This window comes from Malania oleifera, chromosome 1, assembly GCF_029873635.1.
Source record: "Malania oleifera isolate guangnan ecotype guangnan chromosome 1, ASM2987363v1, whole genome shotgun sequence".
In the NCBI taxonomy this organism is placed as follows: domain Eukaryota; kingdom Viridiplantae; phylum Streptophyta; class Magnoliopsida; order Santalales; family Ximeniaceae; genus Malania; species Malania oleifera.
In genome coordinates this window covers 31,400,399-31,420,196 of record NC_080417.1, presented here as the reverse complement: position 1 = coordinate 31,420,196, position 19,798 = coordinate 31,400,399, and the positions used below count along the sequence as shown (strand labels likewise).

General features: G+C 36.2%; 2 protein-coding genes across 6 annotated transcripts; one reads left to right on the top strand and one right to left on the bottom strand.

Moving 5' to 3' along the window:
• The first annotated feature begins 999 nt into the window (after positions 1-999).
• LOC131148919 (protein AE7-like 1) lies at positions 1,000-14,216 on the top strand. Of its 2 annotated transcripts, none has more exons than XM_058098995.1 (5): positions 1,000-1,437; positions 1,879-1,974; positions 11,729-11,828; positions 13,417-13,462; positions 13,773-14,216. In XM_058098995.1, exons 1-5 carry the CDS (start codon positions 1,316-1,318, stop codon positions 13,871-13,873), a joined length of 465 nt encoding a protein of 154 aa, XP_057954978.1. In that variant the 5' UTR covers positions 1,000-1,315; the 3' UTR covers positions 13,874-14,216. The 2 variants fall into 2 exon arrangements, with proteins under 2 accessions (XP_057954978.1, XP_057954904.1); XM_058098921.1 differs by having other exon boundaries at positions 1,015-1,429; positions 1,871-1,974.
• Positions 14,217-15,115: 899 nt separating this feature from the next.
• Positions 15,116-19,385, bottom strand: LOC131148678 (uncharacterized). Of its 4 annotated transcripts, none has more exons than XM_058098587.1 (6): positions 19,240-19,385; positions 17,139-17,224; positions 16,834-17,013; positions 16,203-16,301; positions 15,864-16,109; positions 15,116-15,645 (listed from the first exon to the last, which is right to left on the bottom strand). In XM_058098587.1, the coding sequence occupies exons 2-6, from the start codon at positions 17,199-17,201 to the stop codon at positions 15,343-15,345; spliced, it is 891 nt and encodes a 296-aa protein (XP_057954570.1). In that variant the 5' UTR covers positions 17,202-17,224; positions 19,240-19,385; the 3' UTR covers positions 15,116-15,342. The 4 variants fall into 4 exon arrangements, with proteins under 4 accessions (XP_057954570.1, XP_057954649.1, XP_057954793.1 ...); XM_058098666.1 differs by having other exon boundaries at positions 16,834-17,010; XM_058098810.1 differs by having other exon boundaries at positions 15,864-16,028; positions 16,834-17,010.
• Between the last annotated feature and the right edge of the window lie 413 nt (positions 19,386-19,798).

The window sequence follows — 19,798 nt, the reverse complement described above, 5'->3', positions numbered from 1 at the left end:
ATTCTTGTCCATGGTCTTTCCCTCAATTTGTTTGGGGGTTTTTCATGTAAACCTTGGTGTTAATTCTTATTTTCTCATTTCTTATTTTAGCTGTGCGATACTGCTCCTACCCATTCAATTTCCTAACAATAACCTCACCATGCATACCACTATACATGGTTCTTGTGTAAGAGCAAACATTAAGTTCTAATATTCTCTCTCTCCAAGTGATTGTTGTGATGTATGGAGTAGGTGGCCAGGAAAACATCATGGAGGATATGGAGCAAATTTTTAATGATATTTACGTTCAAATTGGACTGGAGAGTGATTTGATTATTGGTTCAATCGATTGAATCAATTAATTCGGTCCAATTTTCAAAACATTGTTTACAATGAAAAAGTTCCTAAAGAACTCAAGTATTTATGGACATATCAGTAACTTCATTTGATAAGGGTTCGTTAGTCTGTTCTTCTACATAAATGAATAAGTTTAAACAAGTACATTCAAACTTGGTTTAAACTCAATTCGACTTAAATTCAGTTAAAAAATTAATAAATTAGTTGGATATGGTAAAATTCGACTCAATTTGACTCTTTTATAGTTTTAGTTGCATCAAAAGAAGACTTATCGATAATTATAATTTGGTGATTAAATTTAACAAGTTTTAATAAGTTTTTAACATGATTTTACATGAAAATAGGAAATAAAAAAATTTCATAAAAATGCTAAAAGTAAGATTGTGTTTGGAATTTAAATTTTAAGTCTTCCACTGAATTTGTTTAATTTAAATGAAAGTTGATTCACATTTTATTTAAATTTATATAGTTTAAATATAAATTCTGAACTCTATATTTTTAGATAAGAAATAAAAATTTACTTTTGTTTATAATGAAGGGTGTGTCGAAAGACAAAAGGGCCAGATTACTTGATACGCTCATCTCTAGTAGATTAAAATTTTTCTAGAGTTATTTACCATACTAATCAATTATAAATCTGATTAAATTTGTCTGTTTATTCCCAACCGAGCCATCGAAAGCCAAGAGCGCCCAAGAGAGAGTCACGAGCGTCGTCTCCGCCGAGTCATCTGGTCGGCCGAACTTGGAGCGAATATCTGCTGCGCCGTCTGTTTATTTGCTTCTTACAATCACCTCCTGCTGACCAACCACGTCAGCCTACTGTGAGGTCACGAGGCAGGCTATGATTGGAGGAGGCAACACTATAATTGATCTCCCGTAGCAGCGGGGTTGGGGTGGACCGGCGGCGTTAAGAAGCTGTGAGCAGATCCACTCTGAATCAGAGGAAGAGGAGAAGAGCTGAAGCAGGGAGGGGAGAGACATGACCCTGGGACTGATCAATGCGAATCCGGTGGTTCACGCCAAGAAGGAGAGGATCGCTCGCACCGAAGATCTTCACGGCGACGACGCCGTCGATCCTCTCGAAATTTATGATATCCTATTGTTTCTTTGATCTCCATTTTTATTTTCTTTTTTTCTTTTTATTAGGAAATAATTTGATTCGCATTCGTTATGTTCCTCTAGAAAAAGGAAGAAAATCAACGAAATGGAAAGAATTTTTTGGAAAAAAAAAATAGCATGCATGAGGCTCGGGGTCCGTTTAATCCCCGAGAACGCAAGAAAAGTGAACGAAATTTGAAGGGTTTTTTTTGGCTTGATCTCTGAAAATTAGTTGTTAACTGTAATTGTGCTAGCTTCAGTTGAGTGAAGGCTTTAGTGTTTTTTCTTGATTCAAGAGATTCGGTTTCTTTCCTTTTCCTGAATTTTGTCTGTCATGGAGCGCGCATTTTGTGAAATTTTTAGGTCTAGTTTTCATAGCTGATGAAGTGAGGGTTTCAGATAAGAAATTATGTGATCTTGACTCTAATCGATAAATTTCGTGAGGGACATAAGAGATCCGGAGCATCCTTATTCTTTGGAGCAGCTCAGTGTTCTCTCGGAGGAATCCATTACTGTTGATGAGAAGCTCGGGCGCATTCTGTGAGTTAAATATTAAGTTCCAGTTACTGATTATCTTCTTTTTCAGATTGCATAAACTTTGGACCATTTGATCATGCTCATGTCTTATAGTTGTTTTATTTTTACCATTCATTTGGCTGCTTTGCAAATTGGAATAGGGAAAGTAAACGAAATCATATATATGATCTCATCTGATAAAGAACAATGGAAAATTTAATTGAGCTATGAGGCTTGATGGATGGACTTTCGGCTTTGTTGTGGAAGAGGTGGGTTATGGAGGTGATGTCCAAAACACAATGGTCCAAAAAAAAACCTTTCCCAAGTCCAATCAATGCTAACTAGAATAATTAATTATCCAAAAATAGAAATACATAATAACCAAACACACAAAATTAGCCACACAATCACAAAGAGAATGTCAAGATATACATAGAAAATATTTCGATGTGAAGGGGTAAACCATGGGACTGAAGTCTACTTCCAATATTTCACTATTTCAAATTAGTAGGTTACAATAGGTCTTCCCTAATTAAAACTAGAGGCATACATCAACAACAATCATCAAGAGTCACAAATTCTTGGCATAGAAAAATAATACGAGCCATCACCATCGAGGTGGAATCAAACTTGAATGAGAAATGGATAGATTTCATCCAAAACAGGGGCTGCTGTCCAAGCCACGAAACCAAAGTTACAAAACTCCAAATGACAATTAGTCCGACTAGAATGAAGAAGGATGAGTCACGAAAAACTTGACAAAATTTCAACTCTATCGGACAAAAAATCACCATCCGATCATCAAGATCAAACTAACTGCGCAGGCACTTTCAATCTTGAATTTTCAGCAAACAATTTTCTTCTCTCCCTCACTCTTTCTTAGCTATCCCAAGGATGCACGAAGCTCTCTTTTTTCTACAGCAATAGCTTCCCAAAAAAGTGTTTATTTTACTTCTCAAAAAATGACCCTCCATCTTCCAAAGAAAGCTACACTCAACTAATAAAGACTCACTCCTGTCCAAGACATCAAATAGGATACCAAAGCACAAAGGCTCTTTACTTCCATTTGGACATAAATTCTACTTGGGCATTGACCAAAACTTCCAAGGGCATCATGTATACATGTAGGGCATTGACTCACTCTAAATAATTCCCAAGTATAAGAGTGTCACCAAGTAGTATTAGGGAAGTCCTTAGGTCATTTCCACAGGGGATGGTATGTTTGAGTTCCAAATTTAATTATTATAAAAAATGAAGGAGAATTAAATACTACAACTAATTAAAATGTTATTTATAGTGAAACGGGATTTTCGGGCATAACCCAAAGATGGTTTGATTTTTTTCGTTTGTATGAGATTGATAAAATGTGTACTCAATGGGCTAAAGGAATTTAAAATGCAACGTGTTTATAAACCTAAGTGAAAGGCAGAACATAGCTACATAATAAATTTAGAATTCATGCTCCAATGCCCTTGGCACTAACATTATTCTTGTCCCTAAATTAGAGGAAATTGAGGATGTGTGTCGAATGAATTATGGTTATCTTTGCTCAAGGAGCTAAACCATAATCATCAACATCATCCAATCCACCTATTTCCAATAATAAATGACAAAGCATAATACTTGTGCTCGAAGGGGCTTTTTACCAAACACCTTGTGTGCACCTTGAAATTAAACTAGATCCTAATCTCCTTGAGTTGTAAAACAACTCATAAACACAAATCAAATTAGCAAATTACACAAAATAAATGCAACAAATTAACCCAATAATAACTCATTCAAAGATAATAAACTAAATGGATACTAAAATTAAAAGGACAAATTAACCCAACAATAACTCATTGCAACAATACAATAAAAGATTACAAAATTAAAAGAACAAAATAAACCAACAATGACTCATTCAAGACACTAAAATAATTGGACAATTAAAAATAAAGATGCAAATTAATCTAATGATAAACTATTCAAGACAATAAAATAAAAGACAAAGAACTAATTAATCTAATATTAACCCATTTAAAACAATAAAATTCATGACAATAAAAAAATGAGCACTCAAGCCAACAATGTATTAAAATGAACATTAAAATAAAGAAACAAAGGAGAGAGGAAGAGAAGGAGGAGGAAGGACAAAAGGGGAGAGGGACAAAAGGAGAGGGACTGCTGTGTGTCTGCCGCCAGCACAGTCCTTAAAGCTGCTGTGTCTCCTCCTTTATCCATGGCCAGCTGCTGTGTTTATCCTTTCCTCACGGCTGCCAGCTTCCTTGTATTCCTCCACAGCAGTTCTAAAAGCCTATGGTTGCCCCCTTCCTTATGCACACAGCCCCCAAAATCCTTTCCCCGGATTTGTGCCTTGACGGCCCCCACATCTCCAACCCTATTTCCCTTTTTTTTTTCTTTTATATCTGCAGCCCCCCACGGAAATCCCACACATGGCTGCCCTATTATTCCTGCACACGGGCCCTCTTCTCATGCATGGCCCATGCATTTTCTCCCTAGCTCACGGCCTCTTTACGGGCACAAATAGAATAAAAATCCTAATGTTATAAATGGAACTCCATTTAAAATAATGTGCATAACTTGGGCATTTAATCCAATTTGCAATAACCAATTAACACATTTTAAACACCTTAATTAAGCAACTTTGACACTTAATTAGCCATCCTCCACATAGGAGGGAAACCCAACAAATCTCCCCCTCCTGACTTTGTGGAGAAGTTCACCACATTGGCAATTATGCAACACGTTTTATGTTTTTTCCTTGATAGGGATTTTGTCATCATGTCTGAACCATTGTCATCAGTATGAATCTTTTCGATTTCTATCAAGTCAGAATCTAGTGCATCTCTAATCCAATGATATCTCACATCAATATGTTTTGATCGAGAATGAAAAATGTGATTCTTACAAAAATGAATCACACTCTGATTATTACAATACAACGCATACCTCTCTGGCTTAAACCCAAGCTCCTGCAAGAATATTTTCATCCGCAACACTTCCTTGCAAGCTTCAATGGCTGCAATAAACTCAGCTTCAGTAGTAGAAAGAGCAACACATTTCTGTAACTTTGATTGCCAAGCCACAGCTTCCTCTGTGAAAGTAATCAAGTACCCCGTTGTAGACTTTCTCGTATCAACATCTCCAACCATGTCTACATCTGTATAACCATCCAATAAAGGTTTTCCACTCTAAAAAAAAACACATAACAAGGAAGTATCTCGGAAATACTTGAGAATCCATTTCACAGTATTCCATTGCTCTTTACTAGGATTAGAGAGAAATCTACTAACAACAACAACTAAATAGCGTCTGGCCTCGTGTAAACCCTTGCATACATCAAACTTCCAACTGTTGAAGCATATGGAATTCTTCTCATCTCTTTCTCGGTGGAAGGACATTGCTTGGGGCTCAACTTGATGTGATTAGCAAGAGGAGAGCTAACTGCCTTAGCCCTCTCCATGTTAAATCTTTCAAGCACTTTCTCGACGTACTTTTCTTGTGATAACTACAACTTCTTGGCTTTCCTTTTATGAGTGATTTCCATGCCAAGGTTTTTCTTTGCTGGCCCCAAGTCTTTCATGGCAAAATACTTACTCAAATTTTTCCTTCAACTTGTTAATTTTATACACATCATGGCCAATAATTAGCATATCATCAACATAAAGCAATGAAATAAGAAAATTATTGTCATAAAATCTTTTAATAAAACACAATGATTGGAATTAGTTTCTCCATAACCATGCTGCTCCATAATTGATTCTAACTTCCTATTCCATTGCCTTGGTGCTTGCTTCAACCCATGCAAGCTCTTTATAACCTGAAAACTAGATTTTCTTTTCCTTTCACCTAAAAACCCTTTGGTTGCTCCATGTAGATCTCTTCTTTCAAGTCACCATGGAAAAGGCGATCTTCACGTCCATCTGCTCTATCTATCCAAATCCACACTAGCTGTTAAACCGAGCACCACTCTGATAGATGACATCTTCACAATTGGAGAAAAAGTATCATCAAAGTCAATTCTTTGTTTTTGGTTGAATCCTTCCACAACCAACCTTGCCTTGTATTTGTGATGTGAACTATTTTCTTCAGTCTTCAATATGTATACCCATTTATTCTTCAAAGCTCCCTTACCCTTTGGTCACTTTACCAGCTCAAATGTATCATTTTCATGTAGGGATTTCAACTCTGCTTGCATAGCCTTTAACCATTCTTCTTTGTGTTCATGTTCTATGGCCCTCCTAATAGCACTCTGTTAGCAATATATATTCATTTGGGGAATACCTAATTGAGGGTTAACGGTCCCTCGATGATCTCCTCAATGGTATATCAGATGAAATTGGCGGCACTTTGTCTTCTACAATCGGCTGCTTATCTGACTCAATTACCTCATCACTAATTGTAGGTGGATCTACATCACCCGGATCACCCTGATCATCATGTGCATCATCTCCAACTTGATTTGAAATCATAGAAGGAGGAACTGGATCCAAATCAACCAAGTCATCGCTATTTTTCTTTTTCTTTTCCTTTTCTTTTTCAACAACTTTTTCAATGTCCTCAATAGTCTGGTCTTCAACAAATACAACTTCCCTGCTTCTAATCAATTTCTTTTCAAATGGATCATACAATCTGTACCCAAAATTGTCATATCCATATCCCAGAAAAATACATGACTTTGTTTTTGTATCAAGTTTTGATCTATCATCCTCAGGAATGTGTACAAAAGTTTTGCAGCCAAACACTTTTAAGTAATGATAGGAAACATCTTTCCCACTTCAAACTTTTTCTAGCATGTCACACTACAAGGGAATACATGTAGAGAGATTTATCAATGGACTATTGCACTCAATGCCTCACCCTAAAAGGGTCTTGGCAACTTAGCATGTGATAACATGCATCTCACTCTCTCTATTAGAGTCCCGTTCATCCTTTCTGCCAAACCATTCAACTGAGGAGTTTTTGAAGAGTTTTTTGATGTCGAATGCCCTAAGCTCTGCAGTACTCATCAAATGGCCCTAAATATTCACTACCATTATTTGATCTGTTGCACTTCAATTTTCTCCCTATCTCTCTTTCAACACTAGCCTGGAATTGTTTAAATACATCCAACACTTGATCTTTGTTCTTCAAGGTGTACACCCATACTTTCTTGGAATGATCATTAATAAAAGTAACAAAGTACAATGCACCACCAAGTGTTCTAGTTTTCATCAGCCCACACACATCTGAATGTACCCATTCTAAAACATTAAATTTTCTAGATGGTGGAGCACCTTTAAAGGATACTCTGTGTTGCTTTCTAGCTAAATAATGTTCACAAGACTTCGAAGACATACCTTTCATTTCTGGAAGAAGTTTTTTCCTGACTAAAAATTCAATTCCTTTTTGACTCGTATGCCCAAGTCTTTTTGTGTCATAACTCTGAATTTGAATAATTTTCCACCGCATTGACCATGCCCTTGGAGATCTTTGCCGGCATCAAGTAAAGTGTAGAACACTTCTTTCCTATTGCAATAACCATAGAACCTTTAGTGAACTTCCACTGTCCATCACATGAGGTCTTACAATATCCCTCATCATCAAGCTTCCCTGCAGAGACTAAATTCAATCTGATGTCTGGAATATGCCTTACATCTCTAAGAATTAACCTGCTGCCATTGTTAGTTTGCAAGTATACATCTCCAATGCCAACAATTGTTGATGAGCCATCATTTCCCATCTTCACTACACCAAAGTCACCCAATGTATATGATGAGAAGAAACCCCTTCTAGAGGTTGCATGAATGGAGGCATCACTGTCTATTACCCAACTATTCTCGTGGCATGCAAGATTAATTTCATTATTATCACAAACAATAAGAAAGTCATCAAGAACCGTAGTAGCTCTATCTTTATCTTCATCTTTCTTGTCATCTTTTTCTTTTTCTTTTCTTTGCTTTTTTTCCATTTTTGGCAATATTTCTTTATATGACCTTTCTTACCACAAGCAAAGCATTCAATGTCTTTGAGTGGGACTTCTGGATTTATCACGATTTCCAAAACCTCTGCTTTTGCTTCTCCCCCTATTTTCTGCGACAAAGGCTTCTAACTGAGAGGATGAAGAACCTGCAGTTTTCGTCCTTGTTTCTTCATTCAACAAACTACTTTTTACCAAACTCATAGATATGAGTCCTTCATGAAACTCTAAAAGTCTCACAACTGTTTGGTAAAGAACCAAGAAGCCATAAAACCTGCACCTCATCATCAAAATAAATTTTCATAGATGCCAACTGATTTATAATTCCCTACATTTCATTCAAATGATCAGTAATAGGAGTACCATCCCTGCATTTCAAATTCATAAGCTTATTTATCATATATAATTTATTTCCCCCTGTTTTTCTAGCATACAACTCGGCTAGCTTTGTCCAAAGTGAGTGTGCATCAATTTCATCAGCCACATGGTTATGGACATTACCATCAACCCACTGCTGGATATAACCACATACTTGCCTATTTAACAATTTCCAATCATCATTAGTTCGATCACTGGGCTTGGCTGACTCACCAAGAATAGGAGCATGATAATTTTTGCAATAAAGTAGGTCCTCCATTATTCCTTTCCAAATATGATAATTACTCCCATTCAAACTAATCATTTTACTAGTGTTCACCTCCATGAATACAAAGAAACCAAGCTCTGATACGACTATTGGGGAAGAGGTGGGGATATGGAGGTGATGTCCAAAACACAATGGTCCAAAAAAACCCTTCCCCAAGTCCAATCAACACTAAGTAGAATAATTAATTGTCCAAAAACAGAAATATATAACAACCAAACACACAAAATCAGCCACACAATTACAAAGAGAACACCAAGATTTATGTGAAAAACCCTTCGGTGTGAAGGGAAAAACCACGGGACCGAAGTCCACTTCCAATCTTCCACTATTTCAAATTAGTAGGTTACAATAGGTCTTCCCTAGTTAAAACTAGAGGCATACATCAACAACAAGCAAGGATCACAAATTCTTGGCATAGAAAAATAATATGAGCCATCACCATCAAGGTGGAATCAAACTTGAATGAGAAATGTAGAGGTCTCATCCAAAACAGGGGTTGCTGTCCAAGCCATGAAACCAAAGTTACAAAGCTCCAAATGACAATTAGACTGACCAGAATGGAGAAGGATGAGTCATAAAAACCTGTCAAAATTTCAGCGCAATAGGACAAGAAATCACCATCCGATCGTCAAGATCAGGCTGACTGTGCAAGCACCTTCAATCCTGAATTTTCAGCAAACAATTTTCTTCCCTCCCTCTCTTTCTTAGCTGTCCCAAGAATGCACAAAGCTCTCTTTTTTCTACAGCAGTAGCTTCCCAAAAAAGTGTTTATTTTACTTCTCAAAAAATGACCCTCCATCTTCCAAAGAAAGCTGCACTCAACTAATAAAGATCCATTCCTTTCCAAGACAACAAGTAGGATACCAAAGCACAACGGGCTCTTTACTTCCACTTGGACATAAATTCTACTTGGGCAATGACCAAGACTTCTGAGAGAATCATTTATACATGTAGGCCATCCTCCATATAGGAGGGAAACCCAACAGGCTTCTCTTTCCTTCTTCCTCGAAATGACAAAACCCTTCTTCCTGAATTCATGGAACGTCTATCTTAAATTTTCATTTTGTTCACTTTTTATATATTTTTTAGCCATCAACCAGGGGATTTGGAGTGAGTTCTGACCTTACATTTAGGACGTTAAATTGGTTAGTCCAAGAAGAAAGACTCCATTTTTTACGGACATCCGTTATCGAGTTCTGTTCGAGTTCGAAATGGGCATCACTGCATCAGCTCTGTATTTACAGGAATGGTCACTGGGCTGTAACCGGTTAAGAGTACTTGTGGTGAAAATTAGTCCTGCTTGGGACTACTCTTTCACTATATTGGCTGTGGGTAAAATCATGAAAAATAAATAATAAGATCAAATTATTCAAATGCTTAACCCCGGAATCTTGTTATGCAGGTTTTGTATGAAAACATTCTATGATGATATAGGAATTCTTTGAATGAAGGAGGATAAATGTGAATTCTATTATTTTAGGTTTATTTTATGATGCCTTTGCTTTAGTTATGTTTTTAGGTTGCGCTTGTCATTTTGATTGGAAAACTCAGTAGTCATTACCAGCAATGGTGTTGGGATGAGTGCATGACCAATAATGATAGGTGCCCTTAATACCCTTAAATGTTTACTGAAAACCTTGAAGCATAGTGATGTAGGATTAAGTTATCCATTGCTGTTATCCACCCCATAGATATGGATTTGGGACACAAGATATGGATATGGGCACACACTGATAAATTTTGAAGGGGAGTTTAGGCGCAACGGTAAGGTTGTTGCCGTGTGAGCGTGAAAACAGCTCTTGTAAAAATGCAAGATAAGGCTGCGTACTATAGACCCATTGTGGTCTGCCCCTTCCCCGGACCTTGCATGCGTGGGACCTTTGTGCACCGGACTACCCTAAAAAAAAACCGGATAAATTTTGAAAAAATTAAGATATTTTATGTTGGGGATACATTTAAAATTAAAAAATATATATTTGTATACTGAAAGGACGGGATGGTGACAATGTATGAAAGATGTTATGTTTCTTCTTCATGCATTGGGTTGACTTCTTTAATTGTTTAGCTACTTCTTTTTCCACATAAATAAAATGTAGCTGCATTCTAAAAAAAAAAATTGAATACAGTGTTAAAGTCAGAATACCTGTATGTGAATATTGGATATATAGTGGGATATGTTGAGTATCTAGCACAATAAAAAAAATGGTCACCTTTCAAAAATATCCCTGCTTCATAGCTGATAGCGAAGGTCACAACCATGGCATGAGAAGAAAAGACTTGAACTTATGTTTTATTTATTTATTTACTGCTAGAAAATATATATATTATTTATTTTTGTTTCACTATTGAAAAAATATACCTCCACTCGATAAAGACTGATCCCAACCACCAACCATCAACTCGCAAAAATAGGATTTTAAAAAGATTTTAGATTACATTTGGTTTGCAGAATGTCTATTCCTATGAATAAATTAGTTTTAGTAGGTTAGTTACAATTACAAGAAATTATGTTGTTACTATAAAATAAATAACAATGTGAAACATTTTATGAGTTCATAATAAGGAATAAACAAGGAATTTTTATTCATAAATTTCATCATGGGGGTGTCTATTACTTTCTTATTACATGTTGAATGAAATAATTAGGAATATATAAGGAATAACTATTCCCTTGATTCCCAAAATTTAAACTTTATTCCATTTTATTCCAGTGAATAGTTATTCCACCGAACCAAACAATCTGTTAGTTTATAAGTGTTTAGAGCAAAATTGGAGATAGAATCAAAAGGGAAAAAAAATTAATAGTTTTGTGTTGATTGCTTCCATGTTCAATTCATGTACGTTCTGCAGTCACAGGCAGCTTCAAGGCGTGTTGACTGATAGTATGTGATAAATATTTTTGGGATGTTTGGCTTAATTGTTTTACATATCGGTCAACCAACAACTTTTATTTTGTAAAGTGTCAAGACTTAGTATTACCTGGTGTCAGCTAATTTCCTTTAGGCATTGACCAACACCAATATCTATTGCCAATTCATCATGGTGGATTTATTTGGGCCAATGAAAGGATTGTGCTACGATTGGTCCATTTTTCAGTTTTTAGGATGGTGTCCAAGCTATTATTCCTTTGCATCTTTTCATTCTGTAGTTATTGTTTCTTTAATTTGCAGGATCACTTTTACGCCAACCATCCAGCATTGCAGCATGGCAACAGTAATTGGTCTGTGCCTGAGGGTTAAACTGAAACATTTCTTTCCTCCACATTTTAAGGTTAGTTGCTGTGTCCATTAGATTGAATTGCAATTGTTTCCAGTCAAGTTTTTCACCATCAAGAAAAAATTTCTTGGATTTACTGGTGTATTTGGTGAATAATTCACTGTGATCTGTTTGGTTGCTAGAATTTTGAATATTATGCTTAAGCCCATTTTTAACATTATGTCTCTTCTTCAAGTTATGTTCCCTATCTAATGGTGAATATTACGGTTGCTATTGTGATGTGCAATATCTTCCATCTAATGCTGAAGGCAAGAACATGTGGGAACCTGTTAACAACTGAAAAGCTCTAAAATCTGATATTAAAAAATTCTCAGAATACATTTGAGTTACTTTTAAGTTTGATATGATAGCTCTGCCAAGATGTTGAGCTTGTGCAAGGGTATTAATATGTAGACTGCAACCTATACAGGAGAAAAAGTTCAAAAAGTCATGATATTGTCGTTCAATTATGTAAATATTTTCTCAGATACATTGTTGCATTGTATGCCTGAATAATATACAACTTTTGGACGTCCCTGTGATCTTTAGAAAATTAGCCCATTTTGTGCATGCTTATATATTGGTGTTTGCAATTGACACCTATACAGGATGGAACTTCCATTTGTGATGATAGGTGGCTCCTAATCATGCACATCAAGTAGCAGCTTGTTAATTTTTTCTAGCACCTCTAATTGGCATTTGATATGTATATCTTTATTTATCTCTTTTCATTGTTTTCTCATTTTCCTTGTGAACAGAAATGTGCAGATCTCTATACTGAAGGAGTTAAAGCTATAACTAAAGAATTGGTGCAAAATTTTGAGCTTTTATAAATATTACTTAATTTTGTAAGAAATGTTATCATAATATAATTTGTGCTTAAATATGCGATAATCCATGCTATAGATGAAGAACCCGTCAATCTGTCACTCGTGCAGTGACTGCATGTGTTTGTGTGTGATAATGGAATGGAATCACGTTTATCACTCGATTTCTTCATTTTCTCCATTTTAAAATTTCTATTCCATTCCATTTCCACCTCATTTCATTTAGAAATCAAATATGACATCGGGGTGTTTGGGCAGGTATGCATGCATGAAGTAAATTTTAATGGTTGCCAAGGTTGGGCCCACATGTAGGAAGTTCATATAAACTCTTCATGCAGTGGAGCATAATAAGCTACACTGAACTTGGTACTCTGTAGCAGTCAATGAACAATAAAAAAAGCTCCACTGCCCAAAATCATCTTTTCACTGACCACAAAATATGTAGAAAACACATTAAACAACCCCCCCCCCCCCCCCCCCCCAAAAAAAAAAAAAAAACCCCAAGAAAAAAAAAACATAAATGGGCATTCCATGCACAGGTCTGGTGACTTTGTAGGTGGGAATCCATGTAAATGCATTCCTTCCATTCAAAATCTGCACAACTCTGAATGATTGATTGTTAATGATTTACAGCAACTGTAGTAGTGCAACTGATATCACAATATATTAAGAAATAAAACCCTCTCTTTCGCCCCATGTTAATATCAAGTGCTTGTGGAAGATCCAGCCTGGTTTTGTAATGTGTTTTGACTGTTCGATTGAATGTCTTTTTGCAGGTTGACATCAAAGTGTCTCCTGGATCTCATGCAAACGAGGAATCAGGTAGAGTTGAATGAAGTATTGAATTGCATTTTACATCTCTACAATGCATTAGTTATTGATTTGAGCAATCATAGAATTAGCACCTCCTGGAGGATGAGACCCTATGAAGAACCCAGCCATCCTGTTTTGGCCATTTAGTGTGCATTATGCAGGACAGGGATCTTGTTGTCTTGGGCATGCTATGCCTAGGGCATCTCAGGGAGCGAACATTAATCACTGAGTTATTTTTCCCAGAATGCCCTTAGACAGACATGCATGACATGTGAGGAAGAGAGTTGTTGTTACTGTATCACACTCTTTTAATTTGCAGTAAACAAGCAGTTGAATGACAAAGAAAGAGTTGCTGCTGCCCTGGAGAATCCAAACCTTCGTCAACTGGTTGATGAGTGCCTTTACTCTAGTGAACTTTGATCAAGTGTGCTTGCCGTTGAGTTGCTGACCCCCTGGAGACCTGAACCTTCACCAGCTCGTGGATGAGTGCCTTTACTATGGTGAATTTTGATCAACTTACTGTCATAGAAGCTGTTGCATAATACTGGAGCACTCGACTAATGTGATCTTCTTGGTATGTAGTATAAGGAGAATGTGACTTGGGGGGTGGGGGTGATGGTGTTACTTGCTGGTTGTTATGGCCATGGGCGTGGTGTTTGAGACGAGCAACTTCTCATTTGTAACGAGGGGAGTGAAGAATGTGAATGCGCCTTGATGTATTATAATATATATTAATATATAGTATAGTGTTTTCTTGCACCAACTGATTCACCTCCAGGTTCAATTTGGTTAGCCTTATTTTGAACGAGCAGTGTGCTGGCCCATCACCAAATGAGCAAACTGTTTAATGATCCTGAGCCAGCAATCGTACTCTGGAGCTTTTTATTAGCGGCAGCCTTCAATAGCTAGTTACCATCTAAGACAAATGGTAATTACATGGCAGTTCTCATACTTTCGGCAGGAAATATAACTTGTGTTGGGGGTTTTATTGTTTTACTAAGTAAACCATCCACTAGTTCAGAGAAACACTCAGGTCTTCCCAATATTTGATAAAAAGGCAATGGACTTCTAAAGGTTTTAAAATTTTACAATGCTTGAAATTTGACAAAAAAGCATGGAATTCGATTGAAATTTTGAAAATTTTAAGGACTTGAACAAGAGAGCTTGGCAATTTTTTTATTTTTATTTTTTTTGGAAAAAACAAAAAAAAACAGATTTCTTTTCATAGATACATGAAATTTTGAAACCTTACAGATTCCAAAAATTATATATTGGTTTTCAGTCTTAGGATCCAATTTAGATAAGTTGCTCTCCCAATCTCTACAGGTTCTGTAATAATTGAGTGGATTATTACATTCACTGAGTTTGGGAGCATGAATCTTGAACATTCAATCTGAATTTGTATAGATTTAGATAAAATATGATATAAAATCTAAATTCAATACTCGAAAGTCATACTTTCAAACATTACTATTAGGTATTTTATAGAAGTTAATTAGAGAGCTAGTTTTTATTTCAAGTAACCTACAATTTCCTTTAGCTTTTCCCCTATAAAAGCAGGTTAGGTAAATTGCCACCCTCAAAGTTGCCATAAAACACAAGAATAACAAGAAAAAAAATACATTAAACAGGAAAACCTTGCCATCAGAGTAACTAGGGCAATTTCAGATCATGAGAAATATGCATTAAATTTACCAATGGGAGTTCAATAATCATTGCAGTCTTATTTCTTCATCGTGGAATAATAAGAATAACAAGAGAGCATGCGGAATTAAAGATCTCTCTCATGGTTAGCAGTAAGGATGTGCAAATAAATTTGACTCCATTCTCCCTCGCTCAACTTGGTTCTAATTTTCACATACCATTCTGGGCATTGATAGCGGGCGCGCTTAGCTAGCTGGTGGTCCAACTCTCACTGCCTCTCTTGCCGCCTCAACCCCAGAATAGCCATTACTGCTAACATAGCAGGGCTTCCCTTCGAAACCCCAGAAGCTAGCAGTTTTCACGTCGTCTTGGGCCATCAATTTAGAGAATTCCTCGTGGTCATATTTCAATGTAGCATTTCCCCCAAACTCACTTGGGAGGTTTTCAACATCAAATAGTGACCTCATGAGCTCCACACTATCTTTGTTCTTTGGGTAAACAAATTTCACCTTCTGAAATGTTTTTGTATCCAGAAAGTATTTGACAATCTGCAGGGACAGAAGCAGACCAAGTTTACTAGTAGTCTTAACCACTGTGAAGAAGTACGTTCAAGCTAATGTTTAAAAAAAAAATCATATCTTACCAAAATCCCAAAAAACTACATGTTCAGTTCGTGGAATGGAATGAGTTGGAAATAGAATAGTAATCTCTTTTTTTTTTAATGGTATTAAACATGTAGTTAGAAGAGTAAGAATTCTGATCTAACCTTCCAAAAGGCTTCAAATATTCTTGGTGGATTATACAGAAATGCTATGGCAAGCCTCTCTGGGTAATGATTCTGTAAAATGTTAGTGATATCACGGGCTGTTTTGACTGAGACATTGGTGCTTAGTGACCATCCGGTGAAGTCTATTAACCATGACATTTGTTCCTGGCCCTCGGGAAGATTAAGAACAGCATTCTCTATAAGATACACCAAATGGCGGATATTATTTTCTGCTGATGTAGTATTCTGCAAAAGGGGTGATATTTACTCGGGGATAAATTAATTTTTTGCAGAAAACAACATAGTAAATTTCTTCAGATAGAAAAGCTACACCCATACCTGCATCCCTGGCCTCATTATAAGGACCGTTCTCCCAAGTCGATCGTGAAAGTCTGCTCTGGACACTTTGCCAGTCTCACCTTCATGGGCTACTTCATCCTGATCATGAAATAGGTATATATTGTGAATAAAAGCCTTAATGGATTAAGTTCAATAAAATAATTATCATCAAAACGCACAAAAGATTGGAAGCCTATTATCATTGATATAGGTATATATTGTGAATAAAGGCCTTAATGGATCAAGTTCAATAAAAGAATTATCATCAAAACGCACAAAAGATCAGAAGCCCATTATTTAGTCCTGCCCACAGCAAGTTTTGACTGCCAACCAAATTTTTTTCAAAGAGATTTTGAGAATAACATTACAAAGAATATTAACCAATTAAAGCAAACTGGGAAATAAATTGATTATAAAGCAAGATTACGGAAAAAAGAGCATGGAGGCATTGGTAATGCAGAAAAGAAATCTACAAATTCTATAATAGATGATGAAATAACTTGGCTACAAAGATGCAACATTGTAAGTAAAGAAAAAGGAATAATGACGAGGAAACAAATACCTGCAGCATGCATAGCCCTAATTTGAGTCCATTGTCCAGGAAATGCATGGAATGATTTACTTAACTTACCCAACGTGTTTCCTCAGGCTTATAAGTTGACCTCCACTTTAGTGTCTCTTGCAGCATTTTCTTTGATTTATCAACATTCCAGTTGCTAGCTTCCAAATATCTTCTCAGACAAGCATCAGTGCAGAACTGCAAACTACGTCCAGAGAGTGGACCAACAGCAGCCTTGAGTTCATGGACCTGCTAGTTGAGAAAGTATATTAAAACTACTCTCAAAGCACTAATAATGCAATAGTGTTCTTATTTACAGATAAAGACAAACAACTGAGCAGCTCAAATATTTTTGACGTGGATGACATTCTCAGTACCTTTGCATCTTTTTGGGAAGAATCATTCTCTTGGTGATTCTGAGACTGCCTCCAATGAAACATAGTGACTACTGAGGGAGTTCAACCTATACCAAAGAACCTTCAGTAAGTACACTTTACAAGCTCCAAAACATTGTCTTTCTTCAGTAAAAGTGATTTTTTTTATCCATGGAAACTCATATTTAATAAATCAATGCTTCGTTGCGTAAATTAAAGTTGATATGATAGTTAAAAAGATACGTGCACAAGTAGAATAGCAGCCGACACCTAAAAATAATCCAAAGAAATGGCAGCAGCTCAGAAAATGTTCAATATTAGTGGGAGGATGAGAATGGATTTGTGGCTCTCCTGCTATAGACTTAAGAAGCAGATGGGATAAAGTACCCAGAGAAATAATGGATTTTTGTTCCATTTAAATTGACATTTGAAATATCATGATGCCTTAAACTATTTTAGGCATATGACCGGAAAGATGAAATTATCAGGATCATGATCGAAGTTCCAAATATTCTAAGATGATTATTGACCATGTGAACTTTTCAGTACTTCACCATTGCTTTCTTCGGTAAATGAATGTGAGGAAATAACTTAGAATGCTTTCCCACCAAACTCAGTCAGGCAGGAATTGGAAAAAGTGTATTAACTTAACAATTCCAAAATTGGTAACTATTAATATATATATATATATATATATATATACATTTCTATATACCATGAAAAAGGATATTGGATGTGAGTGTGATGCAGAGAAAGAGAGAGATCATCATGGAGGAAAGGGCCACCTGGAATCCCTATGCATCATTTTGGAAACAACTGAGATTTTTTTTATTGGAATTTGATTTTATAATTTATTTGATTTTAATTTCATTCCTACTAAATAAATTGGGTAAATTATGCACAATAGACTAAGCAAATGTGTTTCTCTAGAATTCAGGAAACTAGCTTATCTATATACATGAATTGTGAGCCTTTTCGAGTGTAGCTTTGAATTTAGAGAATAGACATCAATCTTATTAAAACAAACTACACAAGGAATGACCACAAGATAAGTATAACTACACTGCAACCAAACATACACTGGTATTTCATTTATGCTTAAATCCTCATGGTAGATACAGTTCTCAGAGTACGAAATCTGCACTTATTAAAGACAGCACATTGCCTAAAAAGAAGTCTAGAAAACATTTGAGATTGCAAATCAGCATCATTAGCATTGGTTTTTGCTATAATATCCTCATAAATAGTACCAACACCATGATGTTCTTCAGAACATAATGAACACCTACAATGATGAAACTCCACTTAGAAATCTCAACAGCAACAAGATTACATGAAACGGGATATAATTTATAATCACATTAATCAACCCCATTTTCACTGGCAAAAATCAAAGCCAAAACAAGGAAAATATTAACACAATATGAATGAACAATTATCAAACACAAGCTGCTAGCTTAGTCACTTGTGTTCACTAAGAAGTGAACACATTAACCAAAAGAATATCTAGTCCAGGAGACTACCAAACCAAGCATTTAAAAGCAATCCAGATCAATTTAAAAGAAGGATGGTTTGAATCTCTCCGCAGACCATAGATGCGGTCGTATATGTACGTGGGTGCAGAATGACCACTCAAAACACATTAATCTTCGATATTAAAATATTGGCAACAGGGAAGAATTGAAATTAAATCAAAACAAGGCCCTAAATAAGAACAAATCCTTCATACTGACAATATCGTCGCAGACAGCACCAACACAGGATCAGTTCCAAGAACAACAAAGAAATGAACCAGCAGATCTAAGAAATGAGCCACCAAATTTCCACAAGAGCTATATGTCGTCAATTTACTATAATCTAAGTAAACACATTTCAAAAGAAGAGCACCATTATCCACCGGAAGCTCACGGATGCCATACTACAATCCAACCAAGAAAAGCTGATTGGACAGGAAGCATGAAGTACTGAAATTTGCAAGCAGAATAAGAACTAAAAACAAACAGCAAAAATAAAAACAAAAACAAGAAGAACCAAACGTTTCAGGTACAGAACTTAGAGAGAGAGAGAGAGAGAGAGAGAGAGAGATTTCAAGCAACGAAGGTACCCGGTGGAGTCTGAGCAAGAGCTTCTCCCTCAAACTAAGATTTCCATTCTGGCCAGAGCGAAGGAGAACGAGAGAGAGAGAGAGAGGTACGTCCGATTGGGTTCTCCGGAGAATATTAATTTATGTCAACTACGGAAAAGAGAGAGAACTGATGTGGGGACGAGGGATGTTTTATAGTGGGCGAAGGTTGGGTGGGGCCGTGGAGCCGTGGACGTCAGAGATTGGGCCGGACAAAGATGGGCCCGCATGTGATTTTTAGGGCCCAACAAGCCTCAACCAGCATCCCACCATTGGTTCGTTAGGGTGGTTAAAAAATATTTGAAAACTAAGCGATTCTTATAAATAATTCAAACTCATTCAAATATTCAGTTAATTCGATTTGTTCAATTCGTCTTTCCCCCCACCCCCGCCCGCCCCCTTTTTTTTTTTTTAAGTTTTGTTTTATTTAATTAGTTTCAAATTTTAATATTTGTGGATTCATAATAATTCCAATCCAATCAATATATAATATATCCTAAAATTATAAAATAATAATGTTTTTGAGTGATTGTTCTATATT

Coding starts and splice junctions, on each gene's coding strand:
- LOC131148919 (XM_058098995.1), top strand. CDS start 1,316: ATGACCCTGGGACTGATCAATGCGAATCCGGTGGTTCACGCCAAGAAG. Junction 1,438..1,878: donor GAAATTTATGATATCCTATT/GTTTCTTTGATC, acceptor AAATTTCGTGAG/GGACATAAGAGATCCGGAGC. Junction 11,829..13,416: donor TCTTTCCTCCACATTTTAAG/GTTAGTTGCTGT, acceptor GTCTTTTTGCAG/GTTGACATCAAAGTGTCTCC.
- LOC131148678 (XM_058098587.1), bottom strand. CDS start 17,201: ATGTTTCATTGGAGGCAGTCTCAGAATCACCAAGAGAATGATTCTTCC. Junction 17,014..17,138: donor CTTCCCAAAAAGATGCAAAG/GTACTGAGAATG, acceptor TTTCTCAACTAG/CAGGTCCATGAACTCAAGGC. Junction 15,646..15,863: donor TATTTGAAGCCTTTTGGAAG/GTTAGATCAGAA, acceptor CTGTCCCTGCAG/ATTGTCAAATACTTTCTGGA.